Genomic DNA, 15,956 nt, shown 5'->3' with positions numbered 1-15,956 from the left:
CTCTGTCACTGACACTGTCTGCTGTGCTCTGTCACTGACACTGTCTGCTGTGCCCTGTCACTGACACTGTCTGCTCTGTCACTGACACTGTCTGCTGTGCTCTGTCACTGACACTGTCTGCTCTGCCCTGTCACTGACACTGTCTGCTGCGCTCTGTCACTGACACTGCCTGCTGCCTTCACAACACTTTGAAGGTGTTTCCTGTTTTTGGGTCTGTCAGTGACAGCCCTCGACACCAGTGAGTGAAGGTTCAAACTTCAGCTCAATGCAGGATATGCACTGAGGTAAGTGTTAAATATCAGAGCAAAAATGTTCATCACGGTAGAGAAAGTGAGAGCGCGGCACAGAAAGAGATTGAGGTGGAGAGAGATAGCGAGGAAGGGAGAGCTGGAAAGAGGGGCAGAAAGTGAGAGAGAGAGAGAGAGAGGCAAAGGGAGAGGGATGGAAAGGGGCAGAGCTCGAGAGAGAAAGGGACAATGGGAGAGAGAGAAGGAAAGGGACAGAGATGGAAAGCAACAGAGAGAAGGAGAGAGGCAGAGAGCTGGAGAGAGATTGAGACAGAGAACGGTGGAATGAGGGGCAGAGAGAGAGAGAGGGGTAAAGGGAGAGAGACAGAAAGCGAATAGAGAGAGGTAGAGAGAGAGGGGGAGCGAGGCAGAGAGGGATTGAAACAGAGAAAGTTGGAACGAGGGGCAGAGAGCGAAAGACAGAGAGGGACAAGGGAGGCAGACAGGAATCTACAGAGACAAAGAGAGAGAGCCAGAGGAAGATCAAGGCAGAGAGTGATTGAGATAGAGTGAGATGGAACGACGGCAGCAAGAGAGAAGGACAAGAGAGGGAGACAGAAAGGAACAGAGAGAGATAGAGAGGGAGAGAGAGCGAGCCAGAGGGAGACCGAGGCAGAGATAGAGAGAGAGGCACAGAGAAATCAAGATAGAGGGAGAGGGAGAGAGAGATGAGGCAGAGAGAAGTGTAAAGAGGGGCAGAAACTGAGAGAGAGATGCAAAAGGAGAGAGTTGGAAAACAACAGAGAGAGCGAGAGAGAGAAAGTGACAGAGAGATGTAGAGAGAGAGAGAGAGGCAGTTGTGGGAGGGCACAGGATGAGGAGGGGGGAGGGGGAGAGAAAATGGCAGATGAGAGAGATACAGAGAGAGGGTAATTTATCTTCTCCTGTGCTGCTCTGCTCAACTCAGAGACTGGGGCTCATTTAGGTCGGACTGAATAGAAATTCCAATGTAGGCAATGGCCGAGTGGTGTTATGGCTAAACTATTAATGCAGAAACTCAGCTAATGTTCTGGGAACCAGGGTTCGAATCCCGCCTCCCCCGGCAGATGGTGGAATTTGAATTCAATAGAAAAAATCTGGAATTAAGAATCTACTGATGACCATGAAATCATTGTCGATTGTCAGGAAAACCCATCTGGTTCACGAATGTCCTTTAGGGAAGGAAATCTGCCGTCCTTACCCGGTCTGGTCTACATGTGACTCCAGAGCCACAGCAATGTGGGTGACTCTCAACTGCCCTCCAAGGGCAACTAGGGATGGGCAATAAATGCTGGCCCAGCCAGCGACGCCATGTCCCACAAATGAATTTTTAAAATGTGGCTTCACTGCATTTTTGACAATTGAATAGGTTCTGCACTTACAGCTACTCCAGCCTGGAAGTGAATCTCGACAACACACTGCCTCTTCAAGGCCCCAGTCCACTGCTCTCTCATTCTAACAGACTCCAAAACCCTACTCCCCAACTTCCCAGGCATCAGGCCCCAGGCCCCTTACTCCTTTTGTCCCCAGGCCTCAGGCCTAGGTATAAAAACATTTAAAAAGATAAACGAGGAGCAGGAGTAGGCCAATCGGCCCCCCCAAGCCCGCTCTGCCATTCAATAAGACCATAAACCAAATGATAATATATAGGAGCAGAATTAGGCCATTCGGCCCATCGAGTCTGCTCCACCATTCAATCATGGCTGATATGATTCTCATCCCCATTCTCCTGCCTCCTCCCCGTAACACTTGAACCCTTATTGATCAAGAACCTATCTATCTCTGTCTTAAATACACTCAATGGCCCGGCCTCCACAGCCCTCTGTGGCAATTAGTTTCACAGATTCACCACCCACTGGCTGGAAAAACTCCTCCTCATCTCAGTTTTAAAGGAGCGTCCCTTCACTCTGAGGTTGTGCCCTCGATTTCTAGTCTCTCCCACTAGTAGAAGCATCCTCTCCATGTCCACTCTATCTCGGCCTCTTGGTATCCTGTAAGTTTCAATTAGATCCCCCCTCATCCTTCTAAACTCCATCGAGTATAGGCTCAGACTCCTCAACCACTCCTCATATGACAAACCCTTCAATCCTGGGATCATTCTTGTGAACCTCCTCTGGACCCTTTCCAAGGCCAGCACATCCTTCCTTAGATACAGGGCCCAAAACTGCTCACAATACTCCAAATGGAGTCTGACCAGAGCCTTATACGGTCCCAGAAGTACATCCCTGCTCTTGTATTCTAACCCTCTGGAAACAAACGCTGACATTGAATTTGCCTTGCTAACTTAGATTTACAAGGATGTTGCCTGGATTGAGTGGCATGCCTTATGAGGATAGGCTGAGGGAGCTCGGTCTTTTCTCCTTGGAGAGACGTAGGATGAGTGGAGACCAAATAGAGGTATATAAGATGTTGAGAGGCATAGATCGGGTGGACTCTCAGAGGGTGGAAATGGCTGCTACGAGAGGACACAGGTTTAAGGTGCTGGGGGGTAGGTACAGGGGAGATGTTAGGGGGAAGTTTTTCACACAGAGGGTGGTGGGTGAGTGGAATCGGCTGCCGTCAGTGGTAGTGGAGGCAAACTCAATAGGATCTTTTAAGAGACTCCTGGATGAGTACATGGGGCTTAATAGGATGGAGGGTTATAGGTAGGCCTAAAAGGTAGGGATATGTTCGGCACAACTTGTGGGGCCGAAGGGCCTGTTTTGTGCTGTAGTTTTTCTATGTTTCTATGTTTCCAACTGCCAACTGAACCTGCACGTTAACCTTAAGAGAATCCTGAACCAGAGCTCCCAAGTCCCTTTGTGCTTCAGATTTCCGAAGCCTTTCCCCATTTAGAAAACAGTCTACGCCTCTATTCTTCCTACCAATGTGCATAACCTCACACCACAAGGTCTGATTTCAACTCCACATTCTCTCCTACGCCGGGTAACATTTTAGCCCCTGGCCTGTCAAAAATCTATCCCGCTCTGACTTAAAGATATTCAAAGACTCTGCTCCCACCATCTTTTGAGGAAGAGATTTCCAAAGATTCACGACCCTGGGAAGAGCATGGCCTGAATTTCTGCTGGTTTGCACCCTGTTGCGACGGCAGCGAGGATGGAGAATTTGACGCTCAGCGAAATCTCCGTCCACTGTAGTGGGACCAGAGAATCCCGCTGGAATGAACGGCAGGAAAATTCTGGCCTATATGTTCCAATCCAGTCACCTCTTACTCATCTAAACTCCAGCCTATCCTAGCTTTCCTCAGAAGACAACTTGCCCATTCCTGGTATTCGAATCATAGAACCATACAGTGCAGAAGAGGCCCTTCAGCCCATCGAGTCTGCACCGATGCATGAAAGGCCCTGACCTTCCCACCTAACCCCATCAGCCAGCACCTGGCCCATAGCCCTGAATGTTATGATGTGCCAAGTGCTCATCCAGATATCTTCTAAAGGATGTGAGTCATCCCACCTCCACCAACCTCCCGGGCAGCGCATTCCAGACCGTCACCACCCTCTGGGTAAAAAAGTTTTTCCTCACATCTAAACCTCCTGCCCCTCACCTTGAACCTATGTCCCCTCGTGACTGACCCTTCAACTTAGGGGCGGCACGGTAGCACAGTGGTTAGCACTGCTGCCTCACAGCTCCAGGGACCTGGGTTCGATTCCCGGCTTGGGTCACTGTCTGTGTGGAGTTTGCACATTCTCCTCGTGTCTGCGTGGGTTTCCTCTGGGTGCTCCGGTTTCCTCCCACAGTCCAAAGATGTGCGGGTTAGGTTGATTGGTCATGCTAAAATTGCCCTTAGTGTCCTGGGATGCGTAGATTAGAGGGATTAGCGGGTAAATGTGTAGGGATATGGGGGTAGGGCCTGGGTGGGATTGTGGTCGGTGCAGACTCAATGGGCCGAATGGCCTCTTTCTGTCCTGTTGGGTTTCTATGATTTCTATGATAAGGGGAACAGCTGCTCCTTATCCACCCTGTCCATGTCTCTCATAACCTTGTCCACCTCGATCAGGTCGCCCCTCAGTCCTCTCTGCTCCAACAAAAACAACCCAAGCCTATCCAACCTCTCTTCATAACTTAGATGTTTCATCCGATACAGATTCCTTGTGAATCCCCTCTGCACCCCCTCCAGTGCAATCAGATTCTTCCTATAATGTGGCGACCAGAACTACACACAGTGCTCTAGCTGTGGCCGCATCGAAGTTCTATACAACTCCAACATGACTTCTCTGCTTTTGTAATCTATGCCTCGATTGATAAACTGGCAAACCTCCTCTGAACTGCTTCCAACACATTTACATCTTTCCTTAAATAAGGAGACCGATATCTGTACACACGAGTGGCACAGTGGTTAGCACTGCCGCCTCACAGTGCCAGGGACCAAGGTTCGATTCCCAGCTTGGGTCACTGTCTGTGCGGAATTCATACGTTCTTCCCCCCGTGTCTGCGTGGGTTTCCTTCGATTTCCTCCCACAGTCTGAAAGACGTGCTGGTTAGGGTGCATTAGCCTTGCTAAATTCTCCCTCAGTGTAACCCAAATAGGCGCCGGGAATCGAACCCAGGTCCCTGGAGCTGTGAGGCAGCAGTGCTAACCACTGTGCTACCGTGCGGCCCCTAAGTTGAAGGGTCAGTCACGAGGGGACATAGGTTCAAGGTGAGGGGCAGGAGGTTTAGATGTGAGGAAAAACTTTTTTACCCAGAGGGTGGTGACGGTCTGGAATGCGCTGCCCGGGAGGTTGGTGGAGGCGGGTTGCCTCACATCCTTTAGAAGATATCTGGATGGGCACTTGGCACATCATAACATTCAGGAGTGTGTCGACTAGGGGATTTTCACAGTAACTTCATTGCAGTGTTAATGTAAGACTCTTTCGAATTTCTGGTGCAGATGGAGGGCGAGAAAGTAGGGTCCCAACCCAATGTCCTCTGCTTGAACAGAGGGGAGTACGATAGGATGAGGGTGGAATGGGCTCGGGTTGACTGGGAGAGCAGACTGGTAGGTAGGACAGCTGAGGAACAGTGGAGGATTTTTAAAGAGATCTTTTTCAGTACTCAGCAACAATATATTCCGGTGATAAAGAAGGACTGTAAGAAAAGGGATAGCCAGCCGTGGATAATGAAGGAAATAAAGGAGAGTATTAAATTAAAAACCGATGCGTCCAGAGTGGCCAAAAATAGTGGAGACTTAGAAGATTGGGAAAACTTTAAAAAACAACAAAGAATGACTAAGAAAGCGATAAAGAAAGGAAAGATAGATTATGAAACTAAACTAGCTCTAAACATAAAAAATAATCGTAAAAGTTTTGACAAATATATAAAAAGGAATAGAGTGGCTAGAGTGAATGTTGGACCCTTGGAAGATGAGAGGGGGGATTTAATAGTGGAAAAACGAGGAAACGGCTGAGACTTTAAATAGATTTTTTGTGTCGGTCTTCACGGTGGAAGACACAAATAGTTTACTGAAGATTAACGATAGAGGGTTGGTAGGAGAGGTACTCAATACAATTAATGTTACCAGAGAGGCAGTGCTGGGTAGACTAACGGGACTGAAGGTGGACAAGTCCCCGGGCCCGGATGGAATGCATCCCAGGGTACTGAAAGAAATGTCAGAGGTAATAGCGGATGCGTTAATGGTTATTTATCAAAATTCACTGGACTCTGGGGTAGTGCCAGCTGATTGGAAAACGGCTACTGTTACGCCGCTGTTTAAAAAAGGAAGTAGACAAAAGGCGGGTAACTACAGGCCGGTTAGCTTAACGTCTGGAGTTGGGAAAATGCTGGAATCCATCATTAAAGAAGAAATAGCAGGCCATCTGGGTAAGAATGGTTCAATCAAGCAGACGCAGCATGGATTCATGAGGGGAAAGTCGTGTTTGACGAACTTACTGGATTTTTATGAAGATGTGACTAGTGCGGTTGACGGAGGGGAATCGGTAGATGTGGTGTTTTTGGAGTTCCAAAAGGCATTCGATAAGGTGCCTCACAAAAGGTTGCTGCAGAAGATTGGGGTACACGGAGTTGGGGGTAGGGTGTTAGCGTGGATTGAGGATTGGCTATCCAACAGGAAGCAGAGAGTTGGAATAAATAGGTGCTTTTCTGGTTGGCAGATGGTGACTAGTGGCGTGCCACAGGGATCGGTGCTGGGGCCTCAACTGTTTACTATTTACATAGATGATCTGGAGGAGGGGACTGAGTGTAGGGTAACAAAGTTGCTGACGACACGAAGATAAGTGAATTGTGTGGAGGACGCGGAAAGTCTGCAGAGAGATTTGGACAGGCTGAGTGAGTGGGCGAGGATCTGGCAGATGGAGTATAACATTGGCAAATGCAAGGTTATTCACTTTGGAAGAAATAATAGCAAATTCGATTATTATTTAAATGGGAAAAAATTCCAACATGCTACTGTGCAAAGGGACCTGGGGGTCCTTGTGCATGAGTCGCAAAAGCTCAGTCTGCAAGTACAACAGGTGATCAAGAAGGCAAATAGGATGTTGGCATTTATCGTGAGGGGGATAGAATATAAAAGCAGAGAAGTCTTGTTGCACCTGTACAGGGCATTGGTGAGGCCGCAGCTGGAATACTGTGTGCAGTATTGGTCCCCTTACTTGCGAAAGGATATATTGGCCTTGGAGGGAGTGCAGAGAAGGTTCACCAGGTTGATACCGGAGATGAGGGGTGTAGATTATGAGGAGAGATTGTGCAGATTAGGTTTGTACTCGTTGGAATTTAGAAGGCTGAGGGGTGATCTTATAGAGACCTATAAGATAATGAAGGGGCTGGATAGGGTAGAAGTGAGAGATTCTTTCCACTTAGAAAGGAAACTAGAACTAGAGGGCGCAGCCTCAAAATAAAGGGGGGTCAGTTTAGGACAGAGTTGAGGAGGAAGTTCTTCTCTCAGAGAATCTCTGGAATTCTCTGCCCACTGAAGTGGTGGAGGCCACCTCGTTGAATATGTTGAAGTCACGGATAGATGGATTCCTGATCGGTAAGGGAATTAAGGGTTATGGGGAGCAGGCGGGTAAGTGGAACTGATCCACTTCAGATCAGCCATGATCTTATTGAATGGCGGGGCAGGCTCGAGGGGCTAGGTGGCCTACTCCTGCTCCTATTTCTTATGTTCTTATGTATTACGTTCTTATGTTCTTTGTGACACTAATAAATAAACATATAGACAGATGAGGCCCCACCAATGACCTGTGTGACTGAAGGATAATCTCCCTACTTTTGTGTTCAATTCCCCTCAGATTAAACAGACTGATGTATGAGGAGAGATTGACTGGGTTAGGATTGTTTTCGCTGGAGTTCAGACAAATGAACAGGAATCTCATAAAGGTTTATAAAATTCTAACAGGACTAGACAGGGTAGATGCAGGGAGGATGTTCCCGATGGTGGGGGAATCCAGAACCAAGGGCCACAGTCTGAGAATTCAGGGTAGACCATTGAGGACAGAGGTGAGGAGACATTTCTTCACCCAAAGAGTGGTGAGCCTGTGGAATTCATTGCCACAGGAAGTAGTTGATGCCAAAACATTGAATGTATTCAAGAGATGGCTAGATTTGGCACTTGGGGCAAGTGGGATCAAAGGTTATGAGGAGAAAGTAGGATTAGACTATTGAGTTGGACAATCAGCCATGATGGTGATGAATAGTCCATCACGCAAACCAGCCTCCCATCCATTGACTCTGTCTACACTTGCCTTGGAAAAGCAGCCAGTAAAGTCAAGGACCCCACGCACCCTGGACATTCTCTCTTCCACCTTCTTCCATTGGGAAAAAGATACAAAAGTCTGAGGTCACGTACCAACCGACTCAGGAACAGCTTCTTCCCTGCTGCTGTCAGACTTTTGAATGGACTTACCTTGCATTGAGTTGATCTTTCTCTGCACCCTAGCTATGACTGTATCACTACATTCTGCACCCTCTCCTTTCCTTCTCTATGAACGGTATGTTTTGTCTGTATAGCGCGCAAGAAACAATGCTCTTCACTGTATGTTAATACATGTGACAATAATAAATCAAATCAAATCAAATCCAATGGCGCAGCAGGCTCGACCGGCCGAATGGCCTCCTCCTACTCCTATCTTCTATGTTTCTATATTTCTATTACAATCTATTTGCTTTCCAAATTACTTGCTGCAGCTGCAAACTAACCTTTTGCAGTTCATGCACTAGAATGATCAGATCCCTCTGCACCTCAGAGCTCTGCAATCTCTCGCCATCTTGATGGAAACAGAGACAGAGTTTCCACTCCAGTCCAAAGTGAAAGTCTATGTCAGGTCTTTGCTGAGCCAGGAGCTCTGAGGAAATGAGGTGGCTGAGAGAGGGGACTTGTTTACAGCACCAACGGGGCCTGATGTCACCGGGCTGGATGGGGTTTTTGTCCTCACCTGATGCTAGCTAGCACTTCCCCACCACCGCAGCCTAGAGCTGAGCAACCTTGAGCCCAAGGAAACACACCGCAGAGATCAGGCACTGATCACCATCATCTAGTCACCCGCCCACTTCTCTCCACCACATCCTGTCAGCCATCAGCTCCTCCACCCGTTCCTCTGTAAACCTGGCCTCATCTCGCTGCTCCTGTGTTCGCAGAAGCATTGAATCCTAAACAAACCAGGCCTCATTTCACTGTAATTCTCCACCCTCTCTCTGTCAGCCGTTCCTCCTGTACACAAAGACACTTATGCCAACTCGTCACAACTTTCAGATCTCTCCACCTCTCCAAATTCCACGCTGGGCCCAATCCTCTCTCTCCGATGGCAGGGTGGACATACGGGGAGATGTTGGCATTTATTGCAAAGGGATGGAGTGCAAAAGTAGCAAAGTGTGGTTGCAATTGCAAAGAACATAGAACATAGAACATTACAGCGCAGTACAGGCCCTACGGCCTTCGATGTTGCACCGAACTGTGAAACCAATCTCAAGCCCATCTAACCTACACTATTCCAATATCATCCATATGTTTATCCAATGACCATTTAAATGCTCTTAATGTTGGCGAGTCCACTACTGCTGCAGGCAGGGCATTCCACGCCCTTACTACTCTCTGAGTAAAGAACCTACCTCTAACATCTGTCCTATATCTCTCACCCCTCAATTTAAAGCTATGTCCCCTCGTGCTAGCCATCACCATCCGAGGAAAAAGGCTCTCACTATCCACCCTATCTAATCCTCTGATCATCTTGTATGCCTCTATTAAGTCACCTCTTAACCTTCTTCTCTCTAACGAAAACTGCCTCAAGGCCCTCAGCCTTTCCTCATAAGACCTTCCCACCTTACCAGGCAACATCCTGGTAAATCTCCTCTGCACCCTGTCCAATGTTTCCACATCCTTCCTATAATGTGGCGACCAGAACTGTACGCAATACTCCAAGTGCGGCCGCACCAGAGTTTTGTACAGCTGCAACATGACCTTCTGGCTCCGAAACGCAATCCTTCTACCAATAAACGCTAACACACCGTACGCCTTCTTAACAACCCTATCAACCTGGGTGCCAACTTTCAGGGATCGATGCACATGGACACCGAGATCTCTCTGCTCATCCACACGACCAAGTATCTTACCATTAGCCCAGTACTAATTAGAAGAGCAAAAAGGGGTCACGAAATGTTCTTGGCAGACAGGATTAAGTAGAATCCCAAGGCATTTTATTCATACGTTAGGAACAAAAGGGTTGTCAGGTAAAAAATCGGACCTCTCAGGGACAAAAGTGGGGAATTATGCTTGGAGCCCAAAGAAGTAGGGGAGATCCTAAATGAATACTTTGCATCGGTATTCACAAACGAGAGGGATGTGTTGACTGGGAGTCTCTCGGAGGGGAGTGTTGACCCGTTAGAGAAAATCTCCATTACAAAGGAGGAAGTGTTAGGTTTGTTAGAGAATTTAAAGACTGACAAATCCCCAGGGCCTGATGGAATCTATCCAAGGCTGCTCAGGGAGACGAGAGATGAAATCGCTGGGCCTCTGACGCAAATCTTTGTCTCGTCACTGGACGCAGGTGAGGTCCCAGAGGATTGGAGGATAGCTAATGTGGTCCCGTTATTTAAGAAGGGTAGGAAGGATAACCCGGGTAATTATAGGCCAGTGAGCTTGACGTCCGTGGTGGGGAAGTTGTTGGAGAAGATTCTTAGAGATAGGATGTATGCGCATTTAGAAAGGAATAAACTCATTAACGATAGTCAGCATGGTTTTGTGAGAGGGAGGTCGTGCCTCACTAACCTGGTGGAGTTTTTTGAAGAAGTGACCAGAATGGTTGACGAGGGAAGGGCCGTGGATGTCGTCTATATGGACTTTAGTAAAGCGTTTGACAAAGTCCCTCATGGTAGGCTGGTGAAAAAGGTTGGATCTCATGGGATAAAGGGGGAGGTGGCTAGATGGATGGAGAACTGGCTTGGTCACAGAAGACAGAGGGTGGTAGTGGAAGGGTCTTTTTCCGGCTGGAGGCCTGTGACTAGTGGTGTTCCGCAGGGCTCTGTATTGGGACCTCTGCTGTTTGTGATTTATATAAATGATCTGGAAGAAGGTGTAACTGGGGTGATCAGTAAGTTTGCGGACGACACAAAATTGGCAGGACTTGCAGATAGTGAGGAGCATTGTCAGAAGCTACAGAAGGATATAGATAGGCTGGAAATTTGGGCAAAGAAATGGCAGATGGAGTTCAATCCTGATAAATGTGAAGTGATGCATTTTGGTAGAAATAATGTAGGGAGGAGCTATATGATAAATGGCAGAACCATAAAGGGTTTAGATACGCAGAGGGACCTGGGTGTGCAAGTCCACAGATCCTTGAAAGTGACGTCACAGGTGGAGAAGGTGGTGAAGAAGGCATATGGCATGCTTGCCTTTATAGGACGGGGCATAGAGTATAAAAGTTGGGGTCTGATGTTGCAGATGTATAGAACGTTGGTTCGGCCGCATCTGGAATACTGCGTCCAGTTCTGGTCGCCACGCTACCAGAAGGACGTGGAGGCTTTGGAGAGAGTACAGAGGAGGTTTACCAGGATGTTACCTGGTATGGAGGGGCTTAGTTATGAGGAGAGATTGGGTAAACTGGGGTTGTTCTCCCTGGAAAGACGGAGGATGAGGGGAGACTTAATAGAGGTGTATAAAATTATGAAAGGCATAGATAGGGTGAACGGTGGGATGCTTTTCCCCAGGTCGGTGGTGACGTTCACGAGGGGTCATAGGTTCAAGGTGAACGGGGGGAGGTTTAACACAGATATCAGACGGACATATTTTACACAGAGGGTGGTGGGGGCCTGGAATGCGCTGCCAGGCAAGGTGGTGGAGGCGGACACACTGGGAACGTTTAAGACTTATCTGGATAGCCACATGAACGGAGTGGGAATGGAGGGATACAAAAGAATGGTCTAGTTTGGACCAGGGAGCGGCGCGGGCTTTGAGGGCCGAAGGGCCTGTTCCTGTGCTGTATTGTTCTTTGTTCTTTGTACTCTGTATTCCTGTTACTCCTTCCAAAGTGAATCACCTCATACTGTTCCACATTAAACTCCATTTGCCACCTCTCAGCCCAGCTCTGCAGCTTACCTATGTCCCTCTGTAACCTGCCACTTCCCTCCGCACTACCCACAACTCCACCGACTTTAGTGTCATCCGCAAATTTACTAATCCATCCTTCCACGCCCTCATCCAGGTCATTTATAATAATAACAAACAGCAGTAGCCCCAAAACAGATCCTTGCGGTACACCGCTAGTGACTGAACTCCAGGATGAACATTTCCCATCAACCACCAACCTCTGTCTTCCCACAGCTCGCCAATTCCTGATCCAAACCGCAAAATCACCCTCAATCCCGTGCCTCCGTATTTTCTGCAAAGGGTTTCAGTGAGACCACATCTGGAGTATTGTGTCCATCTTTCGTCTCCTTATTTGAGGAAGGATGCGGTGGCATTGGAGGCAGTTCAGAGGAGGTTCACCAGACTGATTCCGGGGATGACAGGGTTGACGTATGAGGAGAGATTAAACAGTTTGGGTTTGTACTCGCTGGAGTTTAGAAGGATGGGAGCGGATCTGATCGAGGCATATAAAATTTTAAAAGGGATTGATAAAGTAAATGTAGACCAAATGTTTCCTCTTGTGGGACAATCTCGAACAAGAGGTCACAGGTACAGGGTGAGAGGCGATAGATTTAAAACTGAGATGAGGAGGAACTACTTCTCGCAGAGGGTGGTGAATTTGTGGAACTCGCTGCCCCATAGCGCGGGGGAGTCTGAATCATTGAATGGTTTCAAGAAGGAGATAGATATATTTCTAATAAAAAAATGGATAATGGGATATGGGGAACAGGCGGGGAGGTGGATTTGAGACCAGGGAGAGATCAGCCATGATCTGATTGAATGGCGGAGCAGCTCAAAGGGCTGAATTTGCCGACTTCTGCTCGTAATTCCTGTGTCCCTATGTTCCTGCTCAGAATGTCTCGTACCATCTCTGTCCCATTTCTCTTAAATTTCTCCCCTTCTTTCCGTCTCACCCGCCACCCCCCCGCCTCATCTTTCTTTGTCCAACTCCTTGCCTTTCCCCGTTCATTGAATACAGGAGTTGGAATGTCTTGTTGAAGTTGCACAAGACATTGGTAAGACCACACTTGGAATACTGTGTACAGTTCTGGTCACCCTATTATAGAAAGGATATTATTAAACTAGAAAGAGTGCAGAAAAGATTCACTCGGATGGTACCGGGACTTAATGGTTTGAGTTATAAAGAGATGCTGGATGGACTGGGACTTTTTTCCCGAGAGCATAGAAGGCTGAGGGGTGACCTTATGGAGGTCGATAAAATAATGAGATAGATCAGCTAGATAGATCCAGCATCTTTTCCCAAAAGTAGGGGAGTCTAAAACTAGAGGGCATAGGTTTAAGGTGAGAGGGGAGAGATACAAAAGGGTCCAGAGGGCAATTTTTTCACACGAGGGTGGTGAGTGTCTGGAACAAGCTGCCAGAGGCAGTAGTAGAGGCGGGTACAATTTTGTCTTTTTAAAAGCCTTTAGATAGTTACATGGGTACGATGGATATAGATGTGGTGTTTTTGGATTTCCAAAAGGCATTCGATAAGGTGCCTCACAAAAGGTTGCTGCAGAAGATTGGGGTACACGGAGTTGGGGGTAGGGTGTTAGCGTGGATTGGGGATTGGCTATCCGACAGGAAGCAGAGAGATGGAATAAATGGGTGCTTTTCTGGTTGGCAGATGGTGACTAGTGGCGTGCCGCAGGGATCAGTGCTGGGGCCTCAACTGTTTACTATTTACATAGATGATCTGGAGGAGGGGACTGAGTGTAGGGTAACAAAGTTGCTGACGACACAAAGATAAGTGAAGTGCGTGGAGGAAGCGGGAGGTCTGCAGAGAGATTTGGATAGGCTGAGTGAGTGGGCGAGGATCTGGCAGATGGAGTATAACGTTGGCAAATGCGAGGTTATTCACTTTGGAAGAAATAAGAGCAAATTGGATTATTATCTAAATGGAAAAAAATTACAACATGCTACTGTGCAAAGGAACCGGGGGTCCTTGTGCATGAGTCGCAAAAACTCAGTCTGCAAGTACAACAGGTGATCAAGAAGGCAAATGGGATGTTGGCACTTATCGCGAGGGGGATAGAATATAAAAGCAGAGAAGTCTTGCTGCATCTGTACAGGGCATTGGTGAGGCCGCAGCTGGAATACTGTGTGCAGTATTGGTCCCCTTACTTGCGAAAGGATATATTGACCTTGGAGGGAGTGCAGAGAAGGTTCACCAGGTTGATACCGGAGATGCGGGGTGTAGATTATGAGGAGAGACTGAGCAGATTGGGTTTGTACTCGTTGGAGTTTAGAAGGCTGAGGGGTGATCTTGTAGAGGCATATAAGATAATGAAGGGGCTGGATAGGGTAGAAGTGGAGAGATTATTTCCACTTAGAAAGGAAACTAGAACTAGAGGGCACAGCCTCAAAATAAAGGGGGTCGGTTTAGGACAGAGTTGAGGAGGAACTTCTTCTCTCAGAGGGTGGTGAATCTCTGGAATTCTCTGCCCAATGAAGTGGTGGAGGCTACCTCGTTGAATATGTTTAAATCATGGGTAGATAGATTTCTGATCGATGAGGGAATTAAGGGTTATAGGGATCAGGCGGGTAAGTGGAACTGATTTACTTCAGATCAGCCATGATCTTATTGAATGGCGGGGCAGACTCGAGGGGCTTTCTGCCCATCCCCATCCTTTCTTTCTCCCTCTGTCTCATTCCAGCTCACTATCTCTCTCTCTCTCTCTCTCTCAATCTGTGTCTCTGTCTCTAACTCTCTCTCTCTGTCTCTGTGTCTCAGTGTCTCTCTCCCTCTTTCTCTCTCTATCTCACTGTGTGTCTTTCTCAGTCTGTCCCCCACTCTAAGTGGAATTTTCCTGTCCTGCCGCCCACAGGAATCAGAGAGGGACACAGAGCATGCAAGGGTCTGTTGACATTGAGCAGGATTTTCCGATCTTGAGGTGAGCACAGTCAGAAAATCCCACCCTACATCTCTCTCTTTGTGTTCAGTGTCTCCAGCTCTCTCTCTCTCTCTCTATTTCTCTCACTCTGTCTCTCTCTCTCTTATTCTGTGGCTCTGTTCCATTCTAGCTCCCTGTCTCTCTCTACCTCTTTCTCTGTGTGTGTGTGTCTCTCTCTCTCTCTCGCTCGATCTCTCAGCAATGTGCCAATGATAAATCATAGAATTGTGAAATCACAAAGTGGGATTCTCTGTGCAACCCAACACGTGTTTTGTGTCAGTCCACCATGAAGTGGTGGGACCCTCGGGTCCAGCTGCTATCCATAGCATTTCCCGCTGAATGTACCTCACACAGTGGCACAGTGGCTAGCATTGCTGCCTCACAGCGCCAGAGATCTGGGTTCAATTCCTGGCTTGGACCGCTGTCTGTGCAGAGTCTGCACGTTCTCCCCGTGTCTGCGTGGGTTTCCTCCGGGTGCTCCGGTTTCCACCCACAGTCCATAGACGTGCTGGTTAGGTGCATTGACCGTGCTAAATTCTCCCTCAGTGTTACGTGAGCAGGTACTGGAGTGTGGCGACTGGGGGATTTTCACAGTGTTAATGTAAGCCTACTTGTGACAATAATAAATAAACTTATAAACTCTCGCTGCTGTGAAACCCATGGTGGGAACCAGAAGATCCTGCCCACGCAAACAGCTGGAAGTTTCCGCCTTTAGAATTTAAACACAGGAGGAGAGCATTCAGCCTTTGTATCTGTATGAGCTGTCCGCAAAAACAAATCACCTTCAATTGATTTGTTTTTGATTTATTATTGTCACATGTATTGGGATGCAGTGAAAAGTATTGTTTCTTGCGCACTATACAGACAAAGCATACCGTTCATAGAGAAGGAAATGAGAGAGTGCAGAATGTAGTGTTACAGTCATAGCTAGGATGTAGAGAAAGATCAACTTAATGCGAGGTAGGTCCATTCAAAAGTCTGATGGCAGCAGGAAAGAAGCTGTTCTTGAGTCAGTTGGTACGTGTCCTCAGACTTTTGTATCTTTTTCCCGATGGAAGAAGGTGGAAGAGAGAATGTCCGGGGTGCGTGGGGTCCTTAATTATGTTGGCTGCTTTGCTGAGGCAGCGGGAAGTGTAGACAGAGTCAATGGATGGGAGGCTGGTTTGTGTGATGGACTGGGCTTCGTTCATGACTCTTTGGAGTTTCTTGTGGTCTTGGGCAGAGCAGGAACCAGACCAAGCT

At 47.8% G+C, this 15,956-nt stretch overlaps 1 protein-coding gene across 5 annotated transcripts in view; it reads left to right on the top strand.

Annotated features, from left to right (window-relative positions):
- The first annotated feature begins 209 nt into the window (after positions 1–209).
- LOC144481761 (lysophosphatidic acid receptor 6-like) overlaps positions 210–15,956 on the top strand; it is a 40,451-nt gene continuing 24,704 nt past the window's right edge. The window contains exon 1 of one of the 5 annotated variants that reach the window (XM_078200913.1): positions 210–284. Coding sequence is in view for 1 of the 5 variants with exons in the window: in XM_078200911.1 (XP_078057037.1) it covers positions 13,646–13,806 (161 nt within the window). In the remaining 4 variants the exon portion in view is untranslated. Of the gene's footprint in view, positions 285–13,592; positions 13,807–15,956 lie in introns of those variants that run through there. The other 4 variants (XM_078200915.1, XM_078200912.1, XM_078200914.1 and 1 more) reach the window with 4 other exon arrangements.

The sequence above is a fragment of the Mustelus asterias genome, chromosome 31 (assembly GCF_964213995.1).
Source record: "Mustelus asterias chromosome 31, sMusAst1.hap1.1, whole genome shotgun sequence".
Lineage (NCBI taxonomy): Eukaryota > Metazoa > Chordata > Chondrichthyes > Carcharhiniformes > Triakidae > Mustelus > Mustelus asterias.
Note: the sequence above shows the minus strand (reverse complement) of the source record. Positions and strands in the feature narration are given on the sequence as shown.